The 14,157-nt window shown below is 52.8% G+C and overlaps 1 protein-coding gene across 10 annotated transcripts in view; it reads left to right on the forward strand.

Moving 5' to 3' along the window:
• The window catches only part of ZBTB40 (zinc finger and BTB domain containing 40), a 48,163-nt gene extending 34,556 nt beyond the window's left edge, over positions 1-13,607 (forward strand). For 6 of the 10 annotated variants that reach the window (XM_063353684.1, XM_063353682.1, XM_063353686.1 and 3 more), the window contains 8 exons: positions 710-1,117; positions 1,610-1,816; positions 2,554-2,718; positions 3,173-3,387; positions 3,983-4,145; positions 4,899-4,985; positions 5,959-6,179; positions 6,917-13,607. In XM_063353684.1, the coding sequence (XP_063209754.1) occupies positions 710-1,117; positions 1,610-1,816; positions 2,554-2,718; positions 3,173-3,387; positions 3,983-4,145; positions 4,899-4,985; positions 5,959-6,179; positions 6,917-7,114 (1,664 nt within the window). In that variant the 3' untranslated portion in view covers positions 7,115-13,607. Of the gene's footprint in view, positions 1-709; positions 1,118-1,609; positions 1,817-2,553; positions 2,719-3,172; positions 3,388-3,982; positions 4,146-4,898; positions 4,986-5,958; positions 6,180-6,916 lie in introns of those variants that run through there. The other 4 variants (XR_010073482.1, XR_010073481.1, XM_063353688.1 and 1 more) reach the window with 4 other exon arrangements.
• The last annotated feature ends 550 nt before the right edge of the window (positions 13,608-14,157 follow it).

A 14,157-nucleotide genomic window follows, 5' to 3' on the forward strand; every position in this document is an offset into this window, starting at 1 on the left:
AAACATATTTGTTTGTATTTTGATTTCTTCCATACGCGCATTCCCTGTGGGTCTCTTCTGTAGACTGAGATTCCTAGGTGAATTTTACAGCTTGAGCTTTTTGAGATGATGGTGTTATGGGGCCTCAGAAAAGCATTATGCTTTGTAAGAAGTGAATGTAATGAGCGATTTAAAATACCTCAGGGCCCTAACCACAGGACTCGAAAGGGTCGTAGCAAGATTATCTGTTCTCTTTCAAAGAGATTGCGTTTGGGAAGTGTTCCTGAGATTTCTTGTAATTAATGGCTGGATATCCTCTCTCTATGGCAGACTTAGACAGTATCATACCTGAGGCTCAGATCTTCAAACATTTAATCATGGCCATAACTTCATGTGTCTGAGCAGGAGGCAGATGCTTGGAAGCAACTGATGTTCCTGTTTGAGGAGCAGGCTCTTTGGAAAATCTGGCCCTGGCTCTTGCCAATCTAATCCAGCCCCTGGTATGTGTGGGTGGGGAAACTCAAGGACCACTCCTTCATGCATCGTACCATGCCACGGCCACTTATTGGCAGAGCCATGTGCCACCGTTGTGGTGGGACAGCGTGTCTGATGTGTGTCTTTTCTTGCTGTGCAGGGACAACTGTGTAGGAGCATTCAGGAGACGGGAGACTGAGGGGCTGGTGACTAGTAGGACTGGTCACCACCAAAACAGGAATTATTATTTCTGTAGGTCTCTTGACTGAGGGAACTGGGGAGAAGTCTGGGATCAGGAAGTGGAAGGTGAACAGTGAATCCCAAGTTGAAGCTCTGGACAAAGATGAGGACAAGGCAGGAGGTGCCGGTGCCAAGGAACCAAAGGAACACCAAGAAAAAGCTTCTTCCAAGAAGAGTTTTGTCTGCAAAGCCTGCGATAAAACCTTTCACTTCTACTGCCGCCTGAAGGTGCACATGAAACGTTGTCGGGTGGCCAGAGGAAAGCAAATCCAGTGTAAGGAGTGCAGCGAGGTCAAATCAACAAAGAAGGAACTGGAGAAGCATCAGCTGGAGGTCCATGGGATGGTGGGAACAGCCAAGAAGAAGAAGAAGCGGCTCCCTGTGGCGTGTGACATCTGTGGCCGAGAGTTTGCTCATGCCTCAGGTAGGGTTGGTGGGAGCAGGGTTGTTTGGACGTAAGTCTGGGCAATGTAATAAAGTGATAGTCTGAAATCTCCTCCTCCTCCCTGCGGCTCTCTGAGCGCTGTGTGTGAGAAACGCAGCTCAGCTCATTTCTCCTGCCCCACTGAGCACAACCGCTTTCTGATTAGTTCTTCCCTAATTGGTTTTCCACATGGCTCATCAAGGAAAAGTGGGGCTACTGGCAAACTTAAAAGCCTCCAAAAATAATCAGGCTGTTCCAATTCTGCGGCTGGTTTAGCAGGATGAGTAAGAGGAGTTGAGACTCTTTGCCCTCCCTGTGTCAGCTCCTGGTATCGTGGTGGACCTCCAGCCAGGAGGACACAGGTGGACCCTGGTGTTGCGGGTGGGCAGGTGGACCTCTGGGCTGGGTGGAGTGGTACCTCTGCAGCAGCATTGGGCAGGGCTGGCACTGGGTCCCACCAGTGCCACCCTGGTGTCCTGCCTGCCTCCCCAGGGATGCAGTACCACAAGCTGACGGAGCACTTTGACGAGAAGCCCTTCTCCTGCGAGGAATGTGGGGCCAAGTTCGCAGCAAACTCCACGCTGAAGAACCACCTACGGCTGCACACGGGGGACCGGCCCTTCATGTGCAAGCATTGCCTGATGACCTTCATGCAGGCCTCCGCCCTTGCTTACCACACCAAGAAGAAGCATGCTGAGGGTGAGCCTTCCCTGCGGGAGCCCGGCCATGAGCTTGGCTTGCTCCGTCCACTCCTTCCTGCCCTACTCTTCCATCTGCCTCCTGATCGCTTCTCCAGCCTTCCCATCCTTTGGGAGGCTGCTCCCAGACCTTCTTCACCCACCTGGTTTTGGCTGCTGTTCCCAGCTCTGTCTCTCCCCCATCCCCTTCTCCAGCTCCTCCCTTTATCCACCCAGTTAGCAGCTTGCTCTCTGTTAAGGCGATCTTGGTCTTTCTCTGCCTTTCTTGTTTTGCTCCTGAGTTCCTGAGCTTCTCTCTGTCCCCTCACATCTAAACTCTTGTGATGCGACCTCCTCCCTCTGGTTAACCTGCTTTCTCCTGTGCCTCCCTCTGGCTGAATTTCACGTAGGTTTTCATGGCAGTGCTTCTCCTGCCCCTGCACCCCAGACCCTTCTGCTACCGGGGCATGAGCATGTTGCAGCTGGGCAGTTAATTTTGAACACGAGACATGCCCGTGTGTAGCACCTCCAGGAGCATGTATTACCTCCAGATACTTGAGATCTGCTGTAATCTAATATTCCCTGCGCAGGTGTGGTTTTCTCCAGCACCTCTAGGGCCTTCTCGACCCTGCACTGAGATGCTCTGGCTACCCCAGGGAAGCCTGTCCAGTTTACCATCCCTCCCTCTGAAATTAGGCGTAGTCCGGGCAGAGCTCCTGTCCCGTTAGGTGCAGGCTCTCACCCTGGGTGTCACTGCAGGGAAGATGTACGCCTGCCAGTACTGTGACGCTGTGTTCGCCCAGTCCATCGAGCTGTCGCGCCACGTCCGGACTCACACGGGGGACAAGCCGTATGTCTGCCGGGAGTGTGGGAAAGGCTTTCGCCAGGCCAACGGGCTCTCCATCCATCTCCGGACCTTCCACAGTGAGTGTGGTCACCTGCCTCCCTGGCTTGGGCAGCCCAACCTGCAAGACGCAGCTTCTGGGGGGTCATGGGAGACCCATCCGTGCCAGCAGAAGCTTGTGCAGGTGTTACTGGTGCCTGCAAGCTGCCTGGGCATCTCGTCATGGAGGTTTTTTTCCTCCCAAGAAAAGAAAGACTCTTTAGTGATTTGATGCTGTGGGTAGGATTATTCCAAAGAAAATGGCAGGGCTGGCTTCCAGCAAACTGCAAGCTGCTGGGAACCTGCCACGGGAAGCTGTAGATGAGCAGGAGCAGCAACATCTGTATGCAAAGCCAAAACTCCAGTGCTAGTTTTCATCTGGGAAGTAACAAGCTTTTATTTCCCTTTTCTTTCCTCCCTCTGTGAATTCTCCTCTTAATTCTTTTTTTTGCCTTGATTTCTTTGCCACCTGTTTGTTGCGTTTCTGGGCGGCAGACATCGAAGATCCCTACGACTGCAAGAAGTGCCGGATGAGCTTTGCCACCCTGCAGGAGCACCGCAAGCACGTCCACGAAGCCCACTCCCGGGAGTACCACCCCTGCCCGACCTGCGCTAAAGTCTTCAGCGCCCCGTCGCTCCTGGAGCGCCACATGGTGACCCACGTCGGAGGAAAGCCCTTTAGCTGTGACATCTGTGACAAAGCTTACCAGGTGAGCTGGTGCAGCAAGGATCTAGTCTCATGGGCTGGGGGTTGCCGTTGCCTGCTCCTGCACCAGGACGTCCCTCCTGGCCACGTGCACTGAGTGCAGCAGTTTGTGGTCAGCAGAAGGAAAAATTGCACAGAGGAGGCAGAGTCTGTAGAGAAAAGGCAAGTCCATGGAGAGAGATGGGCCGTGACTGCAAAGGGCTACTACATACCTGCCCATCTGAACCCTCAGGAATCTCTTTCACCCCAGTTTCTCGCTGCCGGGAAGCATAGGGATAAAAATAACTCGTGTTGCAAACAGCATGCCTCAGTGGGAGCGTGTGTGGGAGTACATTCCTACCAGGGAACAAAAATTCACACCAAAAAGAGACCTGCAGCGAGTGAGATGAGCATGAGGGATTCAGCAGGGTTCAGCTCTTCAGGGGCAATGGAGAAACAGAAGCGAGGTGTTAGCTGTTGTCCTGTGGGAGGACGAGCAGGTCCCGTACCTGCTGAGCACAGCCCCACTGTTCCTGTTGCATCCCGCGCAGTTTCTTGCTGTCATGATGTCCATGGAACAGCTTTGTATTGTAACCATGATTTGATCCTTATCATTGCAGCAGTTGTCAGGGTTATGGTATCACAACCGGACCCACCACCCTGATGTCTTTGCAGCTCAGAATCACCGCTCCTCCAAGTTCTCCTCCCTGCAGTGCAGCTCCTGTGACAAAACCTTCTCCAGCACTGCTGCTCACCGAAAGCATGTCAAGGCAGAGCACGCAGGTGATGGCCCATTCGTTAGCAAACAAAAACGCGTGGCGATTCCTGGAGAGATGTAGTAATAACTCTGATAGGAGAAGATTTCATGTCCCGTTTACCTGCAAATCACAGTAGATTCTTTGTATGCTGTAGCAGCCTTTTCTGGCAAGTCTCACCTCAGCGTCTTGCAGCTCACTTAATAGAACAGAATCATAGAGTGTGTTGGGTTGGAAGGGACCTCTAAAGGCCATCTAGTCCCACCCCCTGCAGTCAGCAGGGACATCTTCAACTAGACCAGGTTGCTCAGAGCCTCATCAAGCCTGGCCTTGAATGTCTCCAGGGATGGGGCCTCCACCCTCTCTCTGGGCAACCTGGGCCAGTGTCTCACCACCCTCAGTGTAAAGAACTTCTTCCTAATGTCTCATCTAAACCTGCCCTGCTCTAGTTTAAACCATTGCCCCTCGTCCTATGGCTCCATGCCCTTGCAAACAGCCCTTCCCCAGCTTTCCTGGAGCCCCTTCAGGGTCTGGAAGGGGCTCTAAGGTCTCCCCGGAGCCTTCTCTTCTCCAGGCTGACCCCCCCCAACTCTCTCAGCCTATCCTCAGAGGATAGAAGGCCGCTTGCTCTTGGCCTCTCCTTTTCCTGCCTTATTTCCAAAGGTGGTCCTCACGTCTATATGCATGTGTGGTGTTGCTGAAACATTAACAAAGCTATGGTCCAGAAGGTCTTGTGGAAGAACTTGGGTGCACACTTTTCTGTTCTTGGCCTTGTTTGCAGATGTGAAGTTCCACGAGTGTGAGATGTGCAAGGAACTCTTTCCCACGCTGGCTCTTCTGCAGGTCCATGTGAAGTGCAGGCACTCAGGTCTGTTACACTTGCTGTTGTTCGTGTTAACCTTGGGAGCAAAGACTGTTCCTCTCAGTGAGTGATGTCTAAGGTGTAAGTGGGAGAGTGAAGGTGGGTGTGGTAAGGAAGCAGAGGGAGAGGAAACACAAAACGAATGGATGAACTGGAAGAGCACTGGTTTTGGTGGGGCTGGGACATGTTTGTTAAGCTTCTGGGGCCACTGGTGTCAAGGAGGGATCTGGATTTACTTGTTACAGCAGATAAGAGAGCTCAGTGCGGGTGAGGAGACATCAGCCCAGAGAAACAAGGAACAGAACCCCAACCATGGGAATCTGTGGAGGACAGAGCTAGTGGGAGACTGGAGAAAAAGGGAGTTTAGCACCAGAAAAATCAGAGAGGGACCTGCACTTGGGGAGACCGCGTCAAGGGCCCTTTGGCAAGTGAGCGATCTGAAGCAAGGCTGTGGGGCAGGGTGAACTGGCAGGTCAGACTACTACAGAAGGTGAGTCCCCAGGGCCGTGCATGGGACGGCAGCAGGGGAGACGGATCAGGAGACACTGGAGGGGACAGTCCACAGCAGCCTGGAGAGTGAGGACGCAGGAGACCTAGACATAGCCCTGGCTGAGAGGAGGGAGCCCCTGGGCTGGATGATGGGTTTGCAATAGCTGAATCGGGAGGTGCAAGCCAGGTCAACAAGGAGCAGTGCTGGATGATGCAAAGGGAGAAGAGATGTTTTTGGGAAGGGACGGCCGCAGCTACAGTCATACACCAGCCTGATTCTGAATGCCAGTGCTGCAGAGAGCTAGATCTAAAATGGACCTGAACAGCCACGAACTGTTTGACAGACAGTGGTGTAGCCAGGAGAAGGGACACTGGCACACGTCCCTGGTGGGTTTCAGCCCTGTGCGTTCTGGCCATTTGCAGCTCCCTGTGCCTTTGGGCTGGCCCTGGCTGTCGCAGCCCAGGCTCAAGGCAGTGCATCTCCCCGCAGGCTCCCAGCCGTTTCGCTGCTTGTACTGCTCAGCATCCTTCCGCTTCCCAGGGGCCCTGCAGAACCACGTCACCACCGAACACTTCAAGCAGACGGAGAGCACCTTCCCCTGTGAGCTCTGTGGGGAGCTCTTCCCCTCCCAGGACGAGCTGGAGGGGCACTACAGCACTGAGCATCCCAAGGTGGTCTTCTCCCAAGCCACCACGACCCAGATTGTGCAGGTAAAGACTGCTCTGTGCCACAGCACCCGCGGTTGTTCATCCGTCCTCCACCTCCAACCCTCTTGTTCTTCCCAGATCCACCCTGTGACTCCTGTTATTCCTTCTGCTCCCTGATTCCCCCTTCTTAGAGGGGTCCAGGATGCAAGCCCCCCAGCCCACAGTGCTCTGGGATTTCTGTGCTGGTGTGAGGTGGGCTCGCTGGACGGGAGGCAGCTCAGTCCTGGTTTTTGGGTGCTGAGGAGAAGAGACTGACAGCGTGTGCAGAGGTGTCTGGTTACTCGGAGGCTATTAAAGCCCAGACGACACATCCCATGAGATTATAGCTCTTTTGTCGGGAGCCAAATGCTAGGCTTGAACCCAGAGTCTTTCTCTTCATCCATCAGTGGAGAACAGCTCCAGCTCCTTGGATGAGGGAGCCGAGGGTGCAAGATTCCCTGGGCTGGCATTCCTCCAGTGGATAATCACAGAGCGTTTATTGTCTACGACTGCTTGTGGAGCTAAATTATAGCAATTTTGTGGAGAGAAATATTTAAATTACTCTCCTGTCTTGTCTTTTGCATCATCAGTGTGTGGCATTTGGTGTTTCCCGTTAGTCTCACACCTATTGTAATTGCAGACCTCTGGTGTGAAGCTAAATGTTATTACCAGAGCTGGGGCCAAGAAAGATGTGGGGAGCAAAGCGATCCTGGGGAAAGCGGTGCTGTAAGTGTCTGACTCTCAGGTCATCTTCCACACAGGTAATTCAGACATCGGAGCAAGGAGCAGCAGAACACATCATCTCTTTTGATGAGGCACAACTTGCTGGCTCCCAAGTCTTTGTGACGTTGCCTGAATCTCAGATGAGCCAAGCTGGCTCCGAGCTGGTGGCAGTGACCATGGAGGACTTGTTTGATGACAAAGTCACTCTGATTTGTGAAGAAACCAAGGGAGAGTGAGCAGCGGGTGCCCATGCATGGCGCCCAGTATCCACTAGACTCGTTCAGGAGCTGTACATGCCGCTCCAGCAGGGAGATTCGGGGTTTCTTTGGGAAAGCAGCCCCGGGGATGTTACGCTGCAAAAGAAATGGCATGCAGCAAGCACAGCATGGCCAAGGACAGGAGGAGTTTGTAGACGTTCGCAAGGGCCTGGGAACTCGCCCTGCAGTCAGCAGCTGCCAGCTCAGGTGAGCTGGACCACTCAACCCTCCAGGCTCAAGAGAAATAAAGAAGCAGAGGAAAAAATGGGAATTGTGTGTATTCACATGTGAAGAGAGTGGAGAGGAGGAGACCAATGCAGGACAAAGCTGGGCCAGTATGGGTATGTGAAACCAAAGAAAAAGCTGCCCCGAGAATTCGGGGTGGAGATTATAGCTGAATCAGTGATGCGCTTGCAGGTATCTGCTACTCTGCAGGATGCATAAGGGCTGCTTTGTTCCTCGGTTGCTCTCCCTGTACCGTTGTGCCGCCCGTTGTGCCAGCTGGAAAAGTCCTCCAGTGCAGCTGACGTTTGGGCCTCAAGCAGAGACTGGGGAGTTGTGCTAAATGGCTTGGGAGCTGCTCAGGCACCGCCGCGTGCGTAGCACCGGTCTGATCCCATCCATGTCTTTGCTGCGGCTGTCCCTTACAAAGAAGGGTCACGGGCAGGTCCGGGCGTCCACATCCTCTTTGCGAGCAAGCAGCCCTGCCCTCTCCCACCTCCCCTCTAATTCACCGAGGACGCGCTGAAGCTGCTGCATCTGAGAAAGGGCTGTGTCTGCATGGCAGGGCCCCCGTGACTGGTATCAGCAGATTGGCACTAATGAAGGCATTTCTGTCTCAGTGTGCTGCTGTGACTGCACACAGACGTTCCCCGTGGCACACAGGGCATTGCTTTGTAAAACGCATTCAGATACCTGCCGTAAAGTTTGCTTGTCTGGTGCCAGCGCGATGCAACAGCTTCATTGCAGCACAGCGGCCCCTTTAAGGCTAAATTTCATAAGGCTTTTTTATCTGCCGTTTCCTAAAATATAATCTGATAATTAATGGTTTGCTGAATCCATTATGAAGTGCAATTAGATAGATGCAGGTTTCCTGTGGCTCTAAGGGGACTGGTGGCATTTATCTTCCTTTCCCTCATGCCAAAAGGTTGAACTCCGCCACTGCGATATTTACATACTGAGCGGTGATCCCCGCCGCATCTCGCAGCCTGAGACCCTGCGGCGAGCAGCGCTCCTTTCATCACGCTGCCCAGAGCCACGGCAGTGCAGGGGATGAACAGATTGGAGTGTTCCAGCAGCATCTTGCGCTGGTTGCTCACAGCCACCAGGCAGAGATGGCGACGCAGGAGAGTGCCAGGGTGGTTATGCCAGTGAGATAGTTTGTTGTTCCTGTTAGAGCTTGGAGAAGTGAACAACAAGGGGTGACCCCAGGAGAGGGGCTTCGTGGAGCTAATGTTCTCTCTGGCATTTTTTTGGGGTGTGCGGCAGCAAGCACATGACGCTGTTGAAGTGTTTGTTGCACATGTCGTGAAAGTGCCTCCACCTTTCTCTTCCTCAGTTGCATGCGCAGCTTGTCCTCCAGGCTGTGCCGTGATGATGAAATGGAGGAAGAGTGAGGTTAAGTTGCCACTGAATCCAGGAATGACCAGGAGATGGTGCTCAAGGTCTTGAGGATTAGTGCTAACGGCCAGGTGCCCTTGCACCTTTGCTGAAGCTCCTCTTGGCCTTCCCAGGCCATACCCAGCTTCTGGGCAGGTGTGGAGAGACCTGGAGCCACCACCAAGCCGAAGGACAACTCCAAGCTCTGGACAGGGCACCTCCAATCCCTGGTTGTCGCTGCTTAAAGAAGAGCTTGAGACTAGGCTGTGGAGAAAGAGTGGGTAGGCTGTGGAGAGCACAGAGGGTACTGCTGGAGACCATCTCATGCCTGCCTGGAAACAGAAGAGCTGAGCGTGGTGCTTAGGATGAGCACAGGGATGGTGACAGAACAAGCAAGTGCGTCTTGATGGTCACAGAGCCGATGTGTCGGGAGGTAAGCGGTGGATTTTCTCCCACAGGCTGCTGGAGGTAGAAGCTGTTTCCCCCTTTTCTGGCTCCACGGGAGCTGTGGAACACAGCCTGTAGCACAGGCTAGGTGAAGCTGATCTCCCTTTTTTTCCTGAAAAACTCTGGAGGAAGACTAAAGGTTTAGCAGGGTTTGGGGAGAAGTTGCCTCATTTATAGCCCCCTTATAAGGCTTAGCTTGGGAGAAGCATGCAAGTGATGCATTTTGACTTTGATCCCTTTGGTCCCTATTGACCGAGTTTTGTCACAGTTGAAGGGGGACAGTGTAAATCACACATCAGGTGAGGTTCAGGCTCACATCTGCTGTTTAGGGTCATCTCTCCTGCCTTTGTGACCAGCAAGAGCCTGCGTAGATGTATCCTCAGCAGAGTCCTGCCAGCAGTATACGCCCAGTGAGAGCTCTGCGGCTGTACAGGGACTATCAAGCATCTCCTGTATCATTATGAGGAGATAATAGCTCGGATCCCCCTGTTCCAGTTCCTTCTTGATGGATGAAGTACGCACGTGAGAGCAAATTGCAGTGTTAGCAACACCTCTATCCTGCCTGGAAGGAAGATGTGTTTCCCAGGGCACATCCTGGTCTGGCGAGCCCAATGCTGAAGATGCTCATCACTAGCGATTTTTTTGTTATGCTGCTTATTCTTTTTTTTTTTCCCTCTGTAAAAATAAAACACGGAGAATGAAAGATGCGGCTGCACAGTGACAAGTGTAAAGCAATTAATTGGAAGGAAGAATCCTTATTTCTGAAAATGTGATTTTTGCAGGTCGTCTTCCAGGTGCTGGGTGACCCATTGGGTTACGTGGGGTCCTGTGCCCCGCTTGACCTTGGTGCCATCTTCTGTAAGGGAGTGAAGGAGCTATTGTCAGGTCAGGCTGGAGCACGGGACTGTCCTGCCCTTCGCTGTGTCCTCCTGTTGCAAGTGCCAGATGCTTTTGGAAAAAGCGCAGGCTGTCTGTAACAGAAGCCTGGGGAGCAACGTCCCATGGAGGACGTTAGGTCAGTTAATGATTTCTATATCTCCATGCGTTAACTGGTGCCATTTAGGGTGCAGGATTAAGCTTGTGACTGTTAGGAAACGTCTGTTTTCTGCACCAACTTTCATTCTGACCCGGTGTCTGTCCCGTTCACTGAAGGCTCCTTTGGAAAAAGGCAGGGTGCTGCTGGGTACAGCAACGGCTGTGAGCGGCCCCTGCTTGGCATTTCCCAAGGCAAAGTGTAATTTTGCAGCCCCAAGGTGTTATTTTAACACAGTATAAGTGAATTCTGGGCTTTGGTTTTAGGTTTGGTTGTTGGGGTTTTTTTTGTGGTGTTTTTTTTTTTTTTTTTCTTAAATCCAACCCATTTGTGATTAGGTGCAAAGATGCCGCTGCCTTGCCCAGGAGTGAGGGATGGAGGTGGCGGGAGCACAGAGGGAGCTGGGATGTTGCTTGAAGCCTCTCCTGGGGGAGAGGAGGAGGAGAGTTGGGTACCAGCACTCTGAAAACCCTCCGTGTGAGTTGGGCAAGCCCTGGAAGCCCCTGTGCCCCGGCTGATGCTGATGTCTTGACAGATTTCGTTACCGGTCTGGCAGGCTGCCAGCACGTCCCCAGCGAATTCAAGCACTGGGAAAGGGAAGCGACGTTTCCAACGGCCTCCAGCTCAGCAAAAGCCAAGCGGCGTTTGGCAGGGCAGGGACGAGACGCTTCAGCAGCCAGAGGGAATTCCCTCTCCTGAATATGGGCGGTTTGCTGCAGACAGTGAGAGCCGAGGCGCTTCCTGGGGAGATGGGCTCCGTAACCTTTTTGTAATGGGGAGGAGGAGGCTGGCTAATGGACGGGGCTCGGCCGCCTCTCCAGCATCAGTTAACGCGTCTAATCCCCGCGCACAGTCAGCTGTACAGTGCCTTGTTGGAGTAAGTCACCACAATTCCTGATTTCCTGCGTTAAAACAGTAATTCCTTTTATTGGGTCTCCAGCCAGCCTTTCGCACATGACGAGAGCGCAAGCAGAAGCTCTCAGTTTGCCTTCCCTGCACCATTTATGATCACTTAAAGCAGGAAATCTGCCCAGGTTCCTAATCGCATTTAAGCAAACCTGATAAAGTGAGCTAGCTCTTAATCCACTTAATACGAGACGCGTGGATGCTGTGTAGCGCCCGCTATATATAGCTTTCCTCTACCGACAGGAGTGGGGCCAGGCAGCGCTCACGAGTCCGATCATGGCACCTGTTTTCTGTGACCTGCGAGGAAACAGAAAGTCCTTGCTGGCAAAGCGTGCGGGCAAGACAGAGGGTGGAGGAGCAATAAGGAGCAGTGGGGATCCCAATTGCCTGGCACGCAGGCGCAGCCGAGCTGTGTGCATCTTAACATCGCTAAATGTCAGGCTCCGTATCTGGGAAGAGGTGATGCCGGCCACGCGGAGAGAGGAGAGGACTGCGGTCAGGATGTCTGAAAGCATCCTGGGGTCCGCTGGTTGTAACCGGAGGCGTGCGGAGCCATGAGTGATGTTTGAGGGCTTTAGGAGCTGCTTTTGGCAGGAGTCGGGAGGCGTTTGCTGCTGCCCCCTGCTCTGAGCGTGGCTGCGGCTAGATGTCTTTCCCATACAGCTGCTCACCCACAGCAGCATGTGACAAGTAAATGACAAACTGGAGGCTGCGCAGGCAACAGCTACCAGCACAAGTCAAGGAGTGGAAAATCTGCCTTATTGCACGAGAGCGCGGGAGCTCTAATTGCTCAGCGTGGTTAAGGAGTGACCTGGTGGCAGCGTTCACCCCGCTATGCCAGGGGACTGCGTTTGCTCTCGTCTCTGTGTTCTAGCAAAGGCAAAGTGCTGAAGGGCATCAGCGCTAGTAAGAGTCCATCTGTGCAGAACACAAATGCTTGGATTTGCCTTGTTTCCCTTCCCCTTTTGGACACCCAGGAGATGCCCAGCATTGAGGGCAGTCCAGACAGCGACCTTTTCAACTTCGACGGGAGCAGGTGATGCCTGTCTTGTTCCCAGGGAGCTCAGGGTCAAGTTTGCAGACTGATATTTCCTTCATCCCCTGGATCAGGGATACTTACAGCCCTGCAGCATATGGGAAGTCTGGTCTGGGCAAGCTGTCTGCTTGCGTTCTTCTCTGTGCTTCCCAGACCTTCTCCCACTGCCCCAGAGCCCCTTGCAGATGGGGAGGGCTGGCGAGGACGGGTCTGTTGTACACGTCCTCACTTGGAGCATGAAGTAGCTGCCAACAAATGTGTCTGTCCAGATAGATTAGATCTAGCTTGGTGCCATGCAAAATGATCTCAGCCCACAGGTCTTCCAGCCATTGGAGGCTTCCTGACAGAGATGGAGTTTGCTCTCCTCCTCTTGGCTGTAACAAGGTGAGCAGAGCCCTGCCTCAGGTTTCAAACTGCCTGTGGAGATAATCCGTGCCCCTCCAGCTGTGCTGAACCTGTTAACGGGCATGATGATGGCTTTCCCTGACGTGAATCTGGCTTTCTCTGCCCAAGGAGGCCAAGGCCATATGCCACTTACTCCATGGCGTTGGCTTTCTTGGCCAGCACTTTGGTAGAGAAGGGCTGAGCTCAGTCCTTGCCATTCACCCTCATCCCTCTGCTCTGCTGTGCATTACCTGGACAAGGTTTCCCTGCAGGTTCACCCCAGTCCTCCACCCACTTTCACCCGAGCTTTATTGTCACCCAGAGCATCTTCCCAAGTGTTCATCTCATGGAGGTGGTGCATCTCGATATACTCTTGCCATGAGCTGAGCCCCATGCAGGGCTTTGCTGTCTGTAGAGACTACACATGGATGCGTAGCTGGAAAGTCTCCGTTTGCTGGTAAATAACTCCCATTCCGGTCTTCTGCAGGAGTTTCAGGGAGGGCTCTGCTGGGTGGAAGATGGGTGGGGTGGCTTGGCAATTACAAACGTGTGGGTGGTTCCCTTTATCCAGCTTGTGTTGCTTTCACTTTTTCTAGCCCAGAGGCTACAATTGAGACAGTATTTAGAGCAGCGCTGCCCTGTCAGTTGGTGCTTAATGCCCTAATAATATTACATTTGTTTAGCCCATTGCACTTCAAACCTTAAGTTGTTTCTTTTGTCTCTGAGCATTTAATAGCTGTTGCTATTGAGCTGTCCAGTGACACACAGGGCTTTTTCCAGTGTGCTTATAGATGATAGTGAATTTGGCGATACGCAGGAGTAGGTCAGATGGTCCCTACGGTGTGCGTGAACTTCCATTTATCAACACTACGTTTCCCTTGCAGCAAGACTGGTCTCTGTTAGCAGTGAATTCCCTCTGCAGCTCCCTACAGCCTCTCTCATCGACTAACCCAGATAATCCTCTGCTATCTGCCACATCTCAGTAGATCTATTAAACACACAAAAGTTCTGATGTCCTTGTGTGTAACCAGGGTAGGTTGCAAGATTTTAAATCCCCCAGTGCAGGATACTGTCAAAGTTTTATTGAAAGTCTAAATAAATAAACCACTCTTACTCATCCATTTCTCAGTGGTTCGAGAGGGCTTTTCTTTTTTAGAGGTGAGGGATTGCTCTTCACTTGATGGGCTCGTTCAGATTACCAGTGATACAGCTGACCAGAAGTTGATGGGGCTGATGGGACCCTGGGGTAGGTGACACAGCTGACCAGGAGTTGATGGGACCCTGGGGTAGGTGACACAACTGACCAGGAGTTGATGGGACCCTGGGGTAGGTGACACAGCTGACCAGGAGTTGATGGACCCTGGGGTAGGTGACACAGCTGACCAGGAGTTGATGGTACCCTGGGGTAGGTGATACAGCTAACCAGGAGTTGATGGGGCTGATGGGACCCTGGGGTAGGTGATTGGATGTGGGATCCCAGGAGCTTTGCGCAGTTGGGGTTGGGCCTGCCCACAGCTCTACTGGAGGATGAGGACAGGTAGCACTTGCTTCAGGGGTTCACAGTGACTTTCACGCTGAAGAAACTAAGCCATCAGCCCTGCTTTGTGTCCAAACTCT

The sequence above is a fragment of the Chroicocephalus ridibundus genome, chromosome 16 (genome assembly GCF_963924245.1).
Source record: "Chroicocephalus ridibundus chromosome 16, bChrRid1.1, whole genome shotgun sequence".
NCBI classification, from domain to species: domain Eukaryota; kingdom Metazoa; phylum Chordata; class Aves; order Charadriiformes; family Laridae; genus Chroicocephalus; species Chroicocephalus ridibundus.